This window comes from Corylus avellana, chromosome ca3, assembly GCF_901000735.1.
Source record: "Corylus avellana chromosome ca3, CavTom2PMs-1.0".
In the NCBI taxonomy this organism is placed as follows: Eukaryota; Viridiplantae; Streptophyta; class Magnoliopsida; order Fagales; family Betulaceae; genus Corylus; species Corylus avellana.
This window is the reverse complement of record NC_081543.1, coordinates 28,279,507-28,298,066: the sequence shown is the minus strand read 5'-3', so window position 1 is coordinate 28,298,066 and position 18,560 is coordinate 28,279,507. Positions and strand designations below refer to the sequence as shown.

At 39.3% G+C, this 18,560-nt stretch overlaps 1 protein-coding gene across 2 annotated transcripts; it reads left to right on the top strand.

Annotated features, from left to right (window-relative positions):
- The first annotated feature begins 1,330 nt into the window (after window positions 1-1,330).
- On the top strand, window positions 1,331-17,042 carry LOC132173637 (E3 ubiquitin-protein ligase At1g12760-like). Of its 2 annotated transcripts, none has more exons than XM_059585185.1 (5): window positions 1,331-2,114; window positions 4,985-5,104; window positions 5,193-5,325; window positions 15,824-15,988; window positions 16,576-17,042. In XM_059585185.1, the coding sequence occupies exons 1-5, from the start codon at window positions 1,567-1,569 to the stop codon at window positions 16,747-16,749; spliced, it is 1,140 nt and encodes a 379-aa protein (XP_059441168.1). In that variant the 5' UTR covers window positions 1,331-1,566; the 3' UTR covers window positions 16,750-17,042. The 2 variants fall into 2 exon arrangements, with proteins under 2 accessions (XP_059441168.1, XP_059441167.1); XM_059585184.1 differs by having other exon boundaries at window positions 1,332-2,114; window positions 4,982-5,104.
- Window positions 17,043-18,560: the final 1,518 nt, after the last annotated feature.

Below are 18,560 nucleotides of genomic sequence, written 5' to 3'. Positions count from 1 at the left end.
AGGCAGGTCTCATCATGGACAACAAAATAGCAAAAATGGGGGAGAAAGAGAAATAGAAGGATTGTTGAAGTAAGAACTCAAAAGAGGAATGTGAGTTTTTTTTTTTTTTTGAGGATGGGTTGTTTTGTTGTTTTGAGTCTTGCCGACATTGCATTATATTTTATTTTTGGTTTGAAAAAGTATTTGATGTGATATAAATAATAGTAATTTGCATTACTAAATTGGGCGGAAAATACACGAAATGACTCAAACGAAATATGTAAAAATACTTAAGGTGTCAAGTGTATAACCCCGCTCAACCAAAATTGGTCGAGTCGGACGGCAACCAATTAAAATTGAAGACAATAATAGGGTTTTTTTAAATGGGAGGGAGTCGGGATGGTGGAGAAAGGCCCTTACATCAGTTACATGACACAAACAATATTATTAAATTTATAAAAATAAACAAACCAATATTATCTACTATTATCTAAGAAATATATATTTTTACAAAAAAACATTAAATTAGGATAAATGGAACAAACTTAAATAAAACACTTTCAAGGTTGAGTGGGGTTTGCTAGTTTTTTGTTTTCCTAAGAGATTATACTTTGCCTTTTTTTTTTTTTTTGCGCGCGATTAAGATTTCGTTTGTTTCAGTATAAAATATTTTTAAAAAATTGTTTTTTCATACTTGTCAGTATTTGGTGCAATAAAAAAATAATAGTCAAATTAAAAATATTTTTTGATTTGACAAAAAAAACCTTATTTAGTTTGGAAAATAATTTCAATTTTTAAATTTTATAAACTATTTTTCGAATTTGAGTTTTTTTATTTTTATTTTTTATTTTAATGGTGTATTTGACATTGTAATTTGGTAGACAAAATGTACCATTTTAAACTACCAGACAACCGTTAGTAGTCGTCGGCTGTTTTTTGACTTTGCTATTTTTTGTATGAGCCAAAACACCAAAGACCTTTTAAAAAGACAAAAAAAAAAACTCAAAAAGTATTTTACAATAAAACATTATATTTTAACATATTTTTTCAAAAAAAGTATTTTACGTTAAAACAATCAAATCTAAATAAATACGAGAAGAGGATCACAAACAAAACAAACAATCCTTCTCAAATTTCACGCCGTTTATAAGGAGCCGCTGATATCCGGCCGCAAAATCCACGTCAGCGCCACAAAAGTCCGATCCACCTCCATCGTACAACAAGAACCTTAAATCGAACGGTTCCTGACCGTCCGATCTCCCTACAAAAACAATCTGATATTTGTACCGTCTCTCAGTCGGTTACTAACGGCCAGATAAGCTGTAATTATCGGAGCAACCGTACCTGAGACAAAAAAAAAAAACACACAAATCCTCTTATTCATATCTGGATCATTTGGTGGTACCTTCCATTATCGCACAGACCTCAAAACCACAATTTCTTTCTTTCTTCAAATTCTAACAATAGGTCCCTCATTTTCCTTGATTTTATTTTCAAGGGCTTGCTGACTTCCGCATGGGCTGAACGATTCGATTCGCCGATTTAGGGTTCCAAATACCTGAAAATCCCCTGATCCTGTTATCGCGAATGGCTTCATCCGACATCGTTGATACGACGCCGTTGCTCAGCAACTCGAGCGGGTCCAGCGATGAGGCCAACCCTAGCCGCCGATTTGTGCAGCGGCAGAGCCTGCGCCAGGCTGCGCGGTTCCTCCGGCAGGCCAGCGGAGGCACCGGCCGGCGGGCGATGCGCGAGCCGTCGATGCTTGTGCGCGAGAGCGCGGCGGAGCAGCTGGAGGAGCGGCAGAGCGACTGGGCGTACTCGAAGCCCGTGGTGGTGCTCGACATCATCTGGAACTTCGCGTTCGTGGTGGTCGCCACAACGGTGCTGGTGTTGAGCCGGAGCGAGTCGCCCACCATGCCGCTCCGGCTCTGGCTCATCGGCTATGCCCTGCAGTGCGTGCTGCACATGGTCTGCGTCTGTGTCGAGTATAGGAGGAGGCAGCGGCGGAGGCGGGGCCGGGCACTGGGATTTAATTCGACGGATAGTGGCGGGAATTCGAGCCCGGCGGGGCTGAGAGAGACTTCGGGGCAGTACGTGACGTTGGCGGATCATTTGGAGGAGGAAGGCGGCGGGTAATTTTGTTTTTACAGAATTGGATTTTGAGGATTTACATTGGTGTCTTATAAATTTCAAATCTTTATAGTCGGTTGTGTAGTTATTTGATGTTATCTTAATTGTGTCTTGTTACATATCAAAAAAAGAAAAAAAAAATCGTGTCTTGTTATGTATTCGACTGAATAGATGATAATTTTGTTGTTTTCAAATTGCAAAAGGGATTCGTGGTAGTTTGTATATTGGCCTATTTGGATGAAAATGCTTTTTAAATGTTTATTGTAGAATTAATTATTAAGCATTTTTTATTTATTTATTTATTTATTTATTTTTATGTCGGGGTACCTCAACACCACCCCTTTAGAGTAAACCCCGGTTCCGTGCACCGCACCCTTGGAAGTTTCCCTACACGGAACTGGTTAAATCGCTGGCTTTTCACAAGGGGGTGTGGCCCCAAAGGATTGTTTGCACCCATGAGGTGTTGAACCTTAAACCTTGAAGGGATGATACCTCAAGACCAAGGCCTCCACCACTTGGGCCAACCCCTTGGGGTTAATTATTAAGCATTCATATTGGTGTTTAGTAAGTCTTGAAGCTTTATAGTCCGTTGTGTAGTTGTTTGATAATATCTAATAGGTCACTTGTTATGTATATGATTTTTTTCTTTGTAAGGTTACTTACATGATTGAATACGAGAGATTTTGGCATCTTCAAGATGCGAAAGGTATTCAAAGTGGCTTGTTTATTGGCTTATTTGGATGAAAGTGTTTTTGCGTATTGTTGGAGACTCATAAATGTAGAATGAAATGAAACTTTTCTTTGTTTTTGGTATTTATATTGTGGAACCTTGCACTTCTATGTTTACTTTTTTTGTTTTGGGGATAGGTTCAATATTTTATATTTGTGCCGGTTATAATTTTTCAAATTTATTTATAGAAATGTATAAATGTGGAAGAGTACTGTGCGTGGTTGATGACATGCTGTAGAAAGAAGAGTATACTTTCCTGGTTGTATGATAAAAGAACTTGATATTTTTTACCACATACATTTCTGTGTTGTGGTTTCATCTATAAATTGATTTTAGGCAATTCCTTTGATTTTCTTTTGAATTAGTAGGTGCTGACTTCGTTTCCAAAATGTATCATGTAGAGTATGGCATGTTGGTGTATTGTTTGAGGTTGCAGAATATATGCTTTAGGCGTTTCTCTTGTATACTTCATGTGTACATGAGTTGCATCTTTTAATTTGAAGTATTTGGGTCTTCCGCTAGGGGCCTCGTTCAAGCTTTTGGCTATTTGGGAAGACTTGTTGGAGAAGATTGCTAGAAGGTTGGCCCCTTGGAAGCGTTTGTATTTGTCCAAGGGGGCTAGGCTCACCCTCATCAAGAGCACATTATCCAATCTCCCTACCTATTTTCTGTCTCTTTTTCCTATCCCTACTATTGTGGTGAATCGCATTGAGAAGCTTCAACGGGATTTTTTATGAGGTGGGCTCAATGATGAGCCTAAGTTCCATTTGGTCAGTTGGCACGAGGTTTGCTCTTTGATTTCTGAGGGTGGTTTAGGGATCCGGAGCTTGCGTTTTTTTAATCAAGCTCTTTTGGGGAAATGGTTGTGGACATTTGCTCATGAGGAAGAGGCTTGGTGGAGAATAATCTTGGTGGCGAAGTATGGTGTGTTTTGGGGCGGTTGGGGTTCTAAAGATCCCCGTGGTTCGCATGGGGTGGGGTTATGGAAACACATTTGCAGGGGTTGGAGGTCGTTTCAATGCCACTTTAGATTTGATCTTGGCTTGAGGTCGAAAGTTAAATTTTGGGAGGATACTTGGTGTGGCGAGATGTCCCTCAAGGATGCTTATCCCGGTCTTTTCAATATTGCTAATAATAAGGATGCTTCCATTGCGGATATCAAGGAGTGTTCAAATGGTACTGTTCTTTGGAATGTTACCTTCACTCGTAGAGTTCATGATTGGGAGGAGGAGGTCTTAGCCTCTTTATTCTCGCTCTTGTATTCGCTCTCGATGCGTGGGGAAGGGGAGTATCGGATGTGGTGGATTCCTTCAAGAAAAGGGAAGTTTGAGGTTCGCTCTTTTTCAGAGAAGCTTGCTCTTAAAGAGCCTAACCATTTCCCTTGAAAAAGTATTTGGCGCACCGAGGGTCTTTGCTTGGTCAGCCGCCCTTGGGAAATCTCTTACCTTGGATAACGTTCGAAAGAAAGATATTGTTGTGATTAACCGATGTTGCATGTATGAATCGGAAGGGGAGTTTGTGGATCATCTCTTTCTCTATTGTGGGGTTGTGCGCACTTTGTGGGATGTTACCTTTTCTCGGTTCAACACGTGTTGGGTTATGCCTAGAAGTGTCAAGGAAATGTTTGCTAGTTGGTGGTTGGGCGGAAAATCCCGTAGTGATGTGGTGTGGAAGATGGTTCCCCTTTGTCTATTGTGGTGCTTATGGAAGGAAAGGAATGCTCAATGCTTCAAGGATTTGTCGAGGAATCTTGAGGACCTTGTTCATTTCTTTTTGTACACACTTTTTACTTGGACTGCAGGCTGACTTGCACCCTTAGTGATCAATTTTCCTGATTTTCTCTTTATGTTCTCTTCTTCTTTCTCTCCTTCTTAGTCGCTCTCTTGTATACTTTCTGTGTACTTGGGTTGCGCTCATTTGCGCCCTCTTAATGCATCATTACTTATTAAAAAAAAAAAAAAGAGTTGCATCTTTTAATGAAATTTTGATTACTTATAAAAAAAGAAGAAGAATATATGCTCATTAAGATGATATCCAATATTTTCAGTACCTAATGATTTGGTACTTGATCCTCTTGGGAAGCATTTCATCTGATAGTTTAGAATATGTGCTCATCATTTTTTGTTTTTATCCTCACAGCAGTGTTGCAAAGCATCTGGAATCTGCAAATACAATGTTTTCATTTATCTGGTGGATCATTGGGTTCTACTGGGTTTCTGCAGATAGTCAAGCTTTAGCACATGGCTCCCCTCAGCTTTACTGGTATGTGTTGGTCCTTTCTCACTCTCTGAAATCAAACCATTATTTGTATTTGAATCTTACGTTGGACAGTATGATGTGTGGTATGCAGGCTATGTATAATTTTCTTGGGTTTTGACGTGTTCTTTGTCGTATTCTGTGTTGCACTGGCATGTGTCATTGGTATTGCCGTTTGCTGCTGTCTTCCATGTATCATAGCGCTTTTGTATGCTGTGGCAGACCAGGTAGAATTTATACTGCTTTCTTCGTGTGTGTTCCTTTTTCATTGCCATAAGTGCCTTGTTTTACTAATTTATGTTTTCTCTGCTAATTCTTTGCAATGTTAGCGGCTTAGTAGTAACACCAGTTCAATATTGGGTTAAAACATTTGTAACCAGAAAGAGACTCATTTAAGGGACCCAACAGTTCAATCTGCGATATATCTAAATCTTAAGTTTTACTTGAATTCTTTAAATGAATAATACTATCAAGACTCATTATGTTACTTTTGAGTTAAGAGTAAATGGAAATTAGCTATGATGGAGTTGGTCCTGCAATTACCTGTCTAGCGAAGCACTCAATTTATCTATTTATTTTGGTGAATTGACATGTCCAGCTCAAATGTTACTTATGGAAGAACTAAATAAAGAGAGTGGATTGCTGTGGGAAGGTCTTCAATTGAATAGATGAGTCCCATGATGATAAAATAGTCAGCCATGAAGAGGTCTTGATCCTAGTCCCTATCCAACCTTTGGTTTGGCCTCTAATTATTTTTTATTTTTTGATAAGTAATCAATAAGGTGCACTTAGGTATACAAGAAGTGTACAAGAGAAACACCTAACTAGAAAAAAAATTCAGGAAAAGAAAGCACACAAAGGAAAGTCTAAAGTTGTTGCCCAGTGGGAAAAAGTGATAGAGGAGGACTTCAAATCCACTACTGTCCTCTTGCATTCTTCAAAACTCCTATAATTTATTTCCCTCCAAATACACCACAAAAGACATAACATAATCATCTTTCACACTGCTGCATTATGGGAAAAGGGAAAGGAGGAGGAGCATTCTTAGTCAATTGGTGATCTTATCCTTTATTTCAAAAAGTCTTTCCCCAATGTATCATAGAGGTTATAAGATGCTAGTTGTTTTGCACTTTTACCATAAAGCCTATAATCTTCAGAGTGCATTAGTGTGGAAGGTTGTTCTGTCTTGCCTAATGTGGTGTCTTTGGAGAGAAAGAAATGATAGAAGTTTTGAAAACCACAAGTAGATGGTGGTGGAACTAGAGTTTTTTTTCCCCAATATTCTCATGTCTAGTTTTCATGATTTTTGATAATTAATCTAGAGATCATTAAAAGAGCAAAGTGCCCCCAGATACATAGGAAGTATACATGAGAAAACACCTAACTAGAATGAGAAAAGAGAATAAAGAAATCATGATAACTAATCACTAAAGGAGAAACAAAAGTTGATGTCCCAAAGACATGAAGTATAGAAAATAACGACTTAAGCTCATCCAAAGTTCTCTCACAGTCTTTAAATCGTCTGTCATTCATTTCCTTCTATAGACACTACAAGAGTCAAGAAGACACCATCTTCCACACAGTAGCACTTTGAGCGTCCCAGCATATCATCAACATGCATAAAAGTTGATTACTCGTCTAGGTATAACCCAAGACAGCCCAAATCTACTGAAGAAAACATCCTATAAGGCATCGGCAACTTCACAATAGAGAAGAAGATAGTCCACGAACTCTCCATTCCTTTTACACATACAACACCTATCAATCACGATGATAGACATTTTTCTTAGATTATCCATGACAAGGATCTTTTGTAGGGTTGCCGACTGTTAGAAGAGTTGAGTATTTTAGTCTCTATGGTATTTCCCTAATCCTATATAATAGGATGCTTGTATTAGGTTAACATAAGTTGAATAATATAATAGCCTCCGCCTTTTGTGTCTAAAACGTTCATACAAACTATAACATGGTATCAGAGCTTGTTTCGATTCTTGGGTAGTTTAGTTTTCTTCTTGGTGGCAGCACTGCCCGTGTGGGCTAACCCACACGGGCAGTACCTTCAAAGAGCTCCGTAGAGCTGTTTTGCTCTTGTTTTATGGTGACCGGAACTCCTTCCGGTGAGAAAAAAATATATATATATATTTTGTTTGTTTTTGATCTTCTGTGATGCTAGCCGGATGGTTCTGCGGTGGTTTTCTGTCTTGTTTGAAGTGGCCAGAAAAGTTGCAGCGGCCATCGGGAAAAAAAAAAAAAAAAAAAAAAAATTTCGGACAATTTGATGTTTTTGGTGTTGAAACGTTACTGTGTGGCCTTCTATTGATTCTGTAGTTGCTGTTGTTGAAGTGGCTGGAGTGTTCTGTCTTCTCCGGCAAGTTCCGTCGAGCTCCGGCGAGTCTCCGGCAAAGGTCCGGCAAGCCTCCAGTGACTGTTTCTGTTCTGTTTTTCAGTGTTTTTCTTCTGTTTTTAGGTACTGCCAGCCTGTTCTATGTGTTTCCAGCCAGTTTTGAAGCCCCGACGAAGTTCCGGCATATTTCCAGCCAAGCTCCGGCAAAGTTTTTTGTTTTTCCAGCATCTGTTTTCCGGCGAATCTTGTTGGTTAATCATGTGAAAATTTGTTGTTTGTTTGTTGTTTGTGATTGATGTATCCGACCGGCCTTGGATTCTCCGGCGAGAACCGATCAAGTGATCGATGCATCCGACCGGCCTTGGTGTTTTTCGGCGAGAACCAATCCCAAGATCGATGTATCCGACCAGCCTTGGATTCTCCGGCGAGAACCGATCAAGTGATCGTTGCATCCGACCGGCCTTGGTGTTTTTTGGCGAGAACCGATCAAATGGTTGTTCAAGTTACCAACGAGTTTTCGACCGGCGTTGAAGTTTTATTTAATTAACTTGTGTGGTCCAAGCTGTTCCAGCTTGAGGGGGAGTGTTAGAATATGTTTTCTAGTTGTTTTTCGTTTGCTTGTATCTTCCAAGCTGGATTCATATGATGTATATGCTCCAGCTTGAGGGGGAGTGTTAGAAGAGTTAGGGTTTGAGTCATTAGGGTTTTGGGGGTATTTTAGTCTCTATGGTATTTCCCTAATCCTATATAATAGGATGCTTGTATTAGGTTAACATAAGTTGAATAATATAATAGCCTCCGCCTTTTGTGTCTAAAACGTTCATACAAACTATAACACCGACTAAGCAAAAAATGTTGCCCTCCCAAGGATCCTTAGTCAACCAAACATTCTTCAAAGGGAAACAAAAGCCATCATTGTGAACTAAGACATTAGAAGGATCTAACAATGAACAAACCTCTTTTGGAGCGGACTACCAAAAACTCCAAGTGAGCCACAACAAAAGCATCCTTCGCACAAGCAATGCCAAGTAAATATGAAAAAGGCATCTTGAAGAGCCATATCTCCACACATACCATACCAAAAACTAATCTTGGAGCCATTCTCCCACCTCAAATTTGGTATGGCTAGATAATTTCCCCCAATCCCTCTTAATATTCCTCCATAAACGCACTCTATACATCCCAAGAGGCTCATTAGAACACCACCCACCTCACAAAATGCCAAATTTAGAGTTTATCAGTTATCACCACTCTCGACCAAGTCTCTCTCTCACAGGCACATAGTGCGATGACCATTTTCCTAAGAGAGCTCGATTGAACACCAACAAGTTTCAGACCCCCTACCCTCATTCAGAGATTGCATGACAAACCTTGGACCAGCTTACTAGGTGATATTTGAACTCTTCACCTAGCTCACCCCATAGGAAATCACACCCACAATAATCAATTATGACTTAGCCAAATTAACCTTCAAGACTGAGATAGCTTCAAAGTATAAAACCAAGTGCCGTGGGCGTTGTAAATGATTTGGGTCAGCCCCACTGAAAATTAAAGTGTCATTTGCAAACAAAAGATGAGAGATATCAATGCCATATAACAGTCTCCCACTCACTGCAGTAGAAATCATTCTACCTAACGCCTTTATACAATGACAAATAACGGAGGGGATTGAGGGTCCCCTTGTCTCTAGGCATGGGAGCTACTAAAAGAACCGGTGGAAGTGCTGTTCACAAAATCCAAGAATTGCACTACAATGAGCTATTGAAGAGCACCACTTTCCCCCTAAACCACACCTCCTCAGCATGTTTTTTTTTTTGATAAGTAAGGTCGATGTATTAAAAAGTGCAAGGGGCGCAACCCATGTACACAAGAAGTATACAAAAGGGCCCACTACACAAGCTTTAAACTAAAAATGACGCACATAGATCTATAAATTCCGCAAGCGTTGAAGCTTGCGAAGAATACCCCAAGACCCTCCATGAGAAAAATGTTTGGAGCACCCTTTTCTTCAATTCTATAGTTCCCATTTCACGATCCTCAAAACTCCGCGCATTCCTTTCTCTCCATAAGCACCACATTACACACAAAGGGGCCATCCTCCAAATTTAGAGTTTATCAGTTATCACCACTCTCGACCAAGTCTCTCTCTCACAGGCACATAGTGCGATGACCATTTTCCTAAGAGAGCTCGATTGAACACCAACAAGTTTCAGACCCCCTACCCTCATTCAGAGATTGCATGACAAACCTTGGACCAGCTTACTAGGTGATATTTGAACTCTTCACCTAGCTCACCCCATAGGAAATCACACCCACAATAATCAATTATGACTTGGCCAAATTAACCTTCAAGACTGAGATAGCTTCAAAGTATAAAACCAAGTGCCGTGGGCGTTGTAAATGATTTGGGTCAGCCCCACTGAAAATTAAAGTGTCATTTGCAAACAAAAGATGAGAGATATCAATGCCATATAACAGTCTCCCACTCACTGCAGTAGAAATCATTCTACCTAACGCCTTTATACAATGACAAATAACGGAGGGGATTGAGGGTCCCCTTGTCTCTAGGCATGGGAGCTACTAAAAGAACCGGTGGAAGTGCTGTTCACAAAATCCAAGAATTGCACTACAATGAGCTATTGAAGAGCACCACTTTCCCCCTAAACCACACCTCCTCAGCATGTTTTTTTTTTTGATAAGTAAGGTCGATGTATTAAAAAGTGCAAGGGGCGCAACCCATGTACACAAGAAGTATACAAAAGGGCCCACTACACAAGCTTTAAACTAAAAATGACGCACATAGATCTATAAATTCCGCAAGCGTTGAAGCTTGCGAAGAATACCCCAAGACCCTCCATGAGAAAAATGTTTGGAGCACCCTTTTCTTCAATTCTATAGTTCCCATTTCACGATCCTCAAAACTCCGCGCATTCCTTTCTCTCCATAAGCACCACATTACACACAAAGGGGCCATCCTCCAAAGTTGCATGATTGTCCGCTTTCCCCTTTGTCCTCTCCAACTTCCCAAGCATTCCTTCAAACTCCCCGGCATCACCCACGTTATACCAAACAGCTGAAGAATCATATTCCATACCTCTACAATAGCTTCACAATGCACTAAAGGGTGATCAATAGATTCGCCACTCTTCTTGCACATACAACACCACTCTGTCACAATGATGTTCTTCTTTCATAGGTTGTCCAATGTTAATATTTTCCCCATTACCGTTGTCTATACGAAGAAAGCCACGCGCGGAGGAGCTTTATTCTTCCAAATAAGCTTCCACGGGCCATCCACCGTGGCTGAATTAATCTTCACCTTGTAGAATGACTTCACCTAAAAAAATTCTCTTTGAGGGAATCCAACTAATTTTATCTACCCCACCATGCCTTACCTGTTGGGAATACAACATTTTGAAAAATTTCGAAACCTCCTCCAGTTCCTAATCATGAACAGGCCGAATAAACCTTACATTCCAATAAATAGCACCATTTACTATCTCCAGATTCTTCTCCACCCATGCCTTCTTTACACATGCTATATTGAACAAGGTGGGAAACAAATTCTGCAGTGATACCTCCCCACACCACACATCCTGCCAAAACAAAACTCGAGACCCGGTTCCTAACTCGAACCGCACATGTTGCTTAAACTCATCCCACCCCCTTCGGATACTTTTCCACATTCCCACCCCATACGGCCCTCCTACCTCCTTGGAACACCAATCACCCATCATCACCTCATATTTAATCTCCACTAATTTCCTCCACCACGCATCTCTCTCATGTGCAAATCTCCACAACCATTTACCCAATAAAGCTCGATTAAATTGAAACAAATTCTTTAACCGTAATCCCCCCCCTCCTCCTCAGCATGTATATTAGAAAATCCCAATTAACATGATTATATCCTTTTTCTAAGTCTAGCTTGCATAGTACACTTGACTTCCAGATCATATTCTACTATCAAGTCATTCATTAACAATAAGAGCAAGATTTAGGATTTGCCTGCCTCGGATGAAAGCATTCAGCGACTTAGGGATAATCTTCTCCAACACCATCTTTATCTCATTTGCTAAAATCTTAGCAATAATTTTGTAAATGCCACGCAAGGGCTAATCGGACAAAAGTCTTTAGGATCAACAACCCCTGAAATCTTCGGAATGAGGCAATGAATGTAGCATTAACTCTCCTTTCGAACTTACCTCTAGCATGGAAGTCACAAAAGACCTTCATAATGTCTTCTTTTGACACATTCTAGCCAGCTTGGAAAAACGCCATCACCATCAGGGTCCAACGCCTTGTCACCATTCATTGCTTTCAGTACCTCCAACACCTCCCTTTCCTCAAATTCTCTCTCCAACCAAATAGCCCCAGCCTCCCCAATATAATCAAAGGAAAGACCATTCAAAAAAGGTCGTCAGCTTAATTGCTCGATATACAACTTTTTATAAAATTGGACAATCTTTTCGCTGATCTCCCACCCGATTAGTAGAAAGTGTGCCATTAATCAACAAGGAATCAATGGAGTTCCTCCTCCTATTGGAATTGGCCACTTTGTGCACTTATCACCTTCCATTAATCACAATGCCCTAGATTTCTGTCCCCCCTAACTCACCTCCTCCATAAGAGTGGATATCTTTTACTTGCTTAAAAGTTGTCTTCTTCATTCTCTCCTCGTGGCCTAATGAGCCTGCTCTTCAATGATAACAAAAGCACAAATCTCTTCCCATAGGATATTTTTCTTTCTTCCTACATCGCCAAACATCTCCTTATTCCATTTCCTAGAATCAACTTTCAAAGCCTTGAGCTTTATGGCCACAATAAAGTTCAAAGGGCCTTGGAAGTGATAAGAGTCGCATCACTGTTTCACCCTATCCCCAAAACCTGCAGACTTCAGCTGCATGTTCTTGAATTTGAAGTACCTACTTCCCCTATGGAAGTCACCACAGTCAAGGAGAATCAGAAAATGATCCGAGCATAGCCTAGGAAACCTTCTTTGGGACAAACCTGGAAACTGAGCTTCCAAAACCGAAGAAACAAGAAATCTTTCAATCCTAGACCAAGAGGGAGACTCTCAATTATTCGACCAAAGTATAAGTGCCACCAATAAGAGGGAGGTCCATCAAACACTGATAAAAAATGAAGTCAGAGGATTTCCTCATAGTTGGGCATAAGCATGCTACTCCTAATCTCTCACTAGGGAGCTGGGTGATGTTAAAATCATGCCTAAACAAGCTAGCCAACTCATACCAAAGAAGCCTTCTATCCCTATCAGAATTAGGGTCATAGACACCCACAAAGGTCCAAGTGAAATGATCTTCAACATTTCTGAAGGTAGCATCCAAGGTAAACTCCCCCCAACACTTGTAGATCTTTTCCACCACCCTCTTATCCCACATAATCGAAACACCTCCAAACCCCTCTGGAGTCCAAACAACACCAATCCACATGATGGCAACCCCACAAACTACGCACTACACTAGGAGACATGTAACGGCCCACCCCAAATGACACACAACATTGTTCGCTTTTGGCTCCTCCTAACCAAACTTTTCAGGAGGTCACCTATCTTGGTACTATTCTCGTATAAGCTCACTTAACTACGGAGTTCTGATGGGATCATGACCATCACGGCTTTAAAACATGTTATTGTCATGAATGGTGTAAGTATACATATAAGTACATTTCCATCTCCATACCCAAGTGATGTGGGACGCCACAAGACATTACCTCCAACTTAGTTTCTTGAAAACAAACAATGTCAACTTTTCATTCTTTAAGTAAATTTCTCCCCCTTAGGCATTTATACTTCGCACATTTCAAGATTAGATTTTAGGCTTCTTTAAAAACTGAATAACCCCTCTCCTTTCCACTAGCATGACTAGAAGTCTCAAATTTAGACTCATATAATTTATAGAGCATTCCAGCCTATTTAACTCCCTATTGCCTTTGCTACCAAGTTTAGAAATGGAACCCGACAACATTTGAGGATGGCCTGCTTTAATAACTGTCAAAATGCCATAAAATGCTCCTCATAGCCCACACATGAAACCCCCACAACACGAGGAGATTCCTTTGCTCTTTGCACAACCCAATCTAAATACTTCGATCTGAGACGACCAGATTTCCCCACTGCAGCAGGGGAATAAGAGCATAGGGGAGTACACAACAAGGCTTCCTCCCTTTTGAAAAGATGCACAACCTGGCAAGGATCTGAGTCAGGTGCAAACTGACTTTTCCTCCCAACACTGTCAACTCCATCCCAAACAAAGTAGACAGAGGAGGATCTACTCCCTTATCACCGGTAGGACTTACCTCCCACAACAAACCCGAGGAAGAGCAAGCAGCAGGATCAACTGGGTCTATGGGGGGTGGGGGGGAAGTGCCAACGGTTGGGTCTGTTTGGGTATCACTGGAATTGAATGTACCCATGGGGAATGGGTATCACCAGAATGGGCTGTATCCACAACTCCAGACTCAGATGTTGCCATCTTCTTCTTGGCTGGATCTGGCATGCGGGGAAGAGAGTTCTGGGCAAGACCACTGCAAAGAAGAATAGGTAGCATCGGAGGCACCAGAACTGTACACACAACTCCCAAATCAGACCTTGTCACCTCTTTCTAGGTTGGGTCTGGAATGCGGGGATGATACAAAACTGCCAACGAGTTCTGGGAAGGACCCCTGACAAGTTCCTTGAAATTTTCTGATCTCGACGAGTACTTGGAAGGAACATTGGTGAAGTCTGGCCTCCCCACCGATGCAAACATCTCCTTCTCGGTGAGGATTGGGTCATGGTGAGAAGGACCACTGGTGTTGATCTTACCGGAAGTATCACTACACCTCTCTGGGCTTGCCATTCCCCACACAGCGCCGGCTTGTTGCAAGACTTCAGAACAGCTCCGCCTGGACGATTGTGTACTTGGGTTATGCCTTTGTGTTTTTTAATGATATTTTGATTACTTATATAAAAAAAAAATGTTCCGGGGAACTTTGCTATTGATCGAACTCATGGCCTCAAAATCCTAGATAATGAGGTGGAAAGAATGCTTCAAAGCATTAGAAGAGATTAGATGGAGGTTGGTTGGTATAGCCTTTACCCCTCCCAAGCATGGTTGACATTCTTTTGCATTTCAAATAGAGAAATGCTACTCAGCATTGTCAAATCTCTTAGCATTTTCTTTGTTATTTTGCTGAGAATGCTAAAATATTGACACTTGTGAGTAGCATTTCTTTTTGAAATAAGACTAGGATGCATCTTAGATTTATAAATTGAATGATGTACTGCTTATAATATAGTCTAGTGCTGCGATGTGAATTTGATGGCATACATTAGGGCAAAAGGGACGGTGTAGACCTTTTGGAAAAGAAGAATTTACATAGAGATTAAAGTGTCCCTTTGAAACGACTTATGTGGACCAGAGTATGCTATGCCTGCGGCCTGCATGTTTATTCTGTGCTAGAATGACAAGGTATAGATTATTTTCCATAAAGAATTTCTTATAGATGACAAAATGTGTTGAACCAAATCTTTTATCATTGAGGTGCAGAAGTGCATGGAGACTTTTCAATGTGCAAGCTCGCATTTGGTGTTTTGGAATATTTTACTGATTGTAGACTTAAAGGCTAGGGGCAGTGATTGACTTCGTATCTTTAGTGAAGGATTTGTGATTAAATAAATTCAAAGGGTATGTTGACTTCTGCTTATGATAGTTTGCATATTGGAACACTCCAGTCAGCTCAAGGGAGCGGTTTCCCTACTGATTGGGTTTAGCTGCATAATTCCTTTTGCCTTTTGTCCTTAATTAAACCAATGTTCTATGTTACCTTCCTTGAAGTGACTTTATCGATATTATTTGTGAACTTTTTTTTCCTGATTGCTAAGTTACATTGGATCCTGTGGGTGTTGAATGTATGACCATACTCTCCACAGTTCTCATGGCAGGGAGAAAGTACCATATGGAATTATAGCTAATTGCAATATTTTATAAACTTTATTTTGTTTGATGCATAGTTGTTGATTTATCACTTGGGTTAAATCTAAATAATATATCATTTATGTGAAAATTTATGTTTTATGGGAAGGTAATACTTGAAATATTGCTTTCTTACAGCCATGCAGCTCATAAGTAATTTTAAATTTTTGCTGGATTTTTTTTCTTTCTCAAATGATAGAGGTACCCTTAGGCCCCTTATCCCAAAAATCCCCACAAATCCCACACATTAATCGGGTCATACCCCAGACAGCCACCCTTATAAGGAGGAAGAGTACTAAACTTCAAGACCATTGGTAAATTTTATTGGAGTTAAAATTCTGTAACTTAAATTGATTTTCTTCTTCCTTTAAGACATTTTGTTCTGATCACCTTTTATCAAAGCAGGAAGGTGCAACAAAAGAAGACATTGACCAGCTTTCAAAGTTCAAATTCCGAACAGTTTGTGATAATGAGAAACTTGGTGGCGATGTACAAGGACTTCATGGAGGAATAATGACTGAATGTGGCACAGATTCTCCCATCGAACATGTTCTTTCGCAGGAGGATGCGGTATGTAGTTAAATATTTTTTTCTTTTTAGGTTTAGCTTTCTTTCTTTTCTTCTTTGCCTCATAGATTGTATAATTTTGCAAAATGAAATATGTTAGTTTTTTTAAGCATGCTTTGTTATAGACTTGGGTTCTATATGTGCGCTTATGTGAACTCCTATTTTGGGTTTTAGTGGTTTAACAAAATCTTGTACTCTAATTAAGAGCCGTTTGCATATTTGAAATTTTGCATATGGTTCCTAATATGGGGTCTCTTTTGTATACTCTCTGTGTACTTGAATTGAATTTTATCTATTTTAAGTGAAGTGGAGATGAGCCATATCATAGTCAGAATTTAATGTCGTTGTATCTAATGGTGTAAATGATGTCACGTGATCAATATATTGGCACACCATTCAAAAAATATAACTGACGTGACATTATTTACACCGTTAGATGCAACAACATTAAATCCTGACCATAAAATAGCTCAATGGAGAGGATCATTTTTCTTGTGTACTTGGGTTGCGTCTCTTTGTACTTATATGAGATTGTTTACTTACAAAAATAAAAAATAAAAAATAAAAATCCTGCTTATGGTAATTTGTAGGAGTGTTGCATCTGCCTTTCTGCTTATGATGATGGGGTGGAGCTTAGAGAACTTCCCTGTGGTCATCATTTTCACTGTGCCTGCGTAGATAAGTGGCTATATATTAATGCCACCTGTCCTCTATGCAAGTACAATATTTTGAAGAGTAGCAGCCATGGTCAAGAGGAAGCATAGAATACTTCCAAAATATTATTGTGCATGGCATGCCGGCCGGCTCTGCATATTGCTAGCTCGACTGTATTTTTATGTGCAGTGGTGTCAATAGGCTCAATAGACTAACACTTGTCTTTGTTTCCTGTCTTAGTCATAGTAGTAGTTGTTTACTTTGTTTTCTGCTGTGAATGGCTGGTTCTCTGTCCCTATTTACACGCTTCAGGCCAACAGCTGCTTTAAACTTAATGCTGTAAGAGTTTGCTATTATTGATTGTACAAAATAAGAAAAAAAATTATCACCGGAAATCTGTTAGCTTTTCACCACAGGATGCTGGAGTAGAGATGATACATTGATACATCATCTAATAGTTAAGTATTTTGTTAAAACCTGGAAAAAGGGTTTTTTTTTTTTTTTTTTTTTTTTAAGTAGTTTGATCTTTAAAATTAAGAGTTTTTAAAAATACATCATTTGCACATTGCATGAATTGTCACTTTTTTAAACGTACTTTCAAAATCGGATAAATAATTTTATTTAAAAATACACGTTTAGCAATGCTTTATTCCTATCTATGTTGCAGTTGGAAGATATTTGGTTGTTTTATTTCCTGGCTTTAATACCCTTTATCTTTAACCTGTTTTTATTCTTGTATTTCTTACCTGGTTTACTCATGCTGGCCTTCATTGAGGATACATGGTAGTCATTACATGTACAGCGTTGAGTATCTCTAGTTCAAAAGTGACGTTTACAATTTTTTTTATCAAATAATTTCACATAGGGTTCTTAAAATTTTAAATATTATCACCTTAACATAGAGTTTAGTAAAATTTAATGAATCAAGTAAAAAAAGTAAGAATTCTTTAGATGAAGAATTTGGGATTGCGTCTCAACTAATGTCAACGGGTAGATTCCGTTTTTATTTTTTATTTTTTTTTTATTTAAAATGTTTTCAACTAAAAACACTTTTCAATATATATTTTTTTCTTCTGATTTTTCGGTGTCTAGTTGTTACCCTGAAAACATTCACCTAAAAGTATTTCCTGTTTGTTTGGTTCGTTGAAAATACTTTTTCTTCGGGGTCGTGTTGGGTTGAAAATACTGATTACATAATATTTTTCAACTGCAAGCAAATATTTGAAAATACTAAAAATACTTTTACGAAAAATATTTTAGAATGAAATAAGAGTTAAATACCTAATTTTCCATAGGGTTTTAGCACTCTATTTTTTGCCTCTTAGAATTTCATTTGGATCACAATAGGTATCATAAAGACGAAGATTGTACCTCCGTTAAAATTTCGTCCAAAATTTAATAGAATACCACGTCAGTAATAATCAAATGTTGCCACGTATCATGTAATTAATTTTTTAAAAAAAATTAAAAAAAAATATTTTTTTTAAAAGAAAAGAAAAGAAAAAAAAAATAAAATTGAAAGTGGCTGCCGAGCCACCCCCAGTGGGTCTTGGGGTTGGTTGCCCGAGTCACCCCCAAGGTGCCAAGGGGGTGGTTTTAGCCACCCCCAAGACCTACGAGCCACTCTCATCAGACTAGATGGCTACCCCATTTGTGGCGTTTCGTAAAGTTTTGGACGAAATTTTAACGGATGTACTATCTCCATTTTTATTAAAACCATAAGTACCTCCTATGATCCAACTCTAAAAGGCAAAAAATAAAATGCTAAAACCCTAGTAGAGAATTAAGTATTTAACCCTTGAAATAATCGGAGCCCTACATGATGTTGTTGTCGTGTAATTATTGCTCCACGCAAGACATTGCTTTTGGGACCAAAACCAAAACAACAAGAGAATCTTCTCAAGATGAAATTTTTTGGACC

Bases quoted from the DNA above. Each gene is read 5' to 3' on its own strand.
- LOC132173637 (XM_059585184.1), top strand. From the start codon at position 1,567: ATGGCTTCATCCGACATCGTTGATACGACGCCGTTGCTCAGCAACTCG. The intron at 5,105-5,192 runs GTATGTGTTGGT...TGTGGTATGCAG, and splicing joins GGCTCCCCTCAGCTTTACTG to GCTATGTATAATTTTCTTGG. The intron at 15,989-16,575 runs GTATGTAGTTAA...GGTAATTTGTAG, and splicing joins TTCTTTCGCAGGAGGATGCG to GAGTGTTGCATCTGCCTTTC.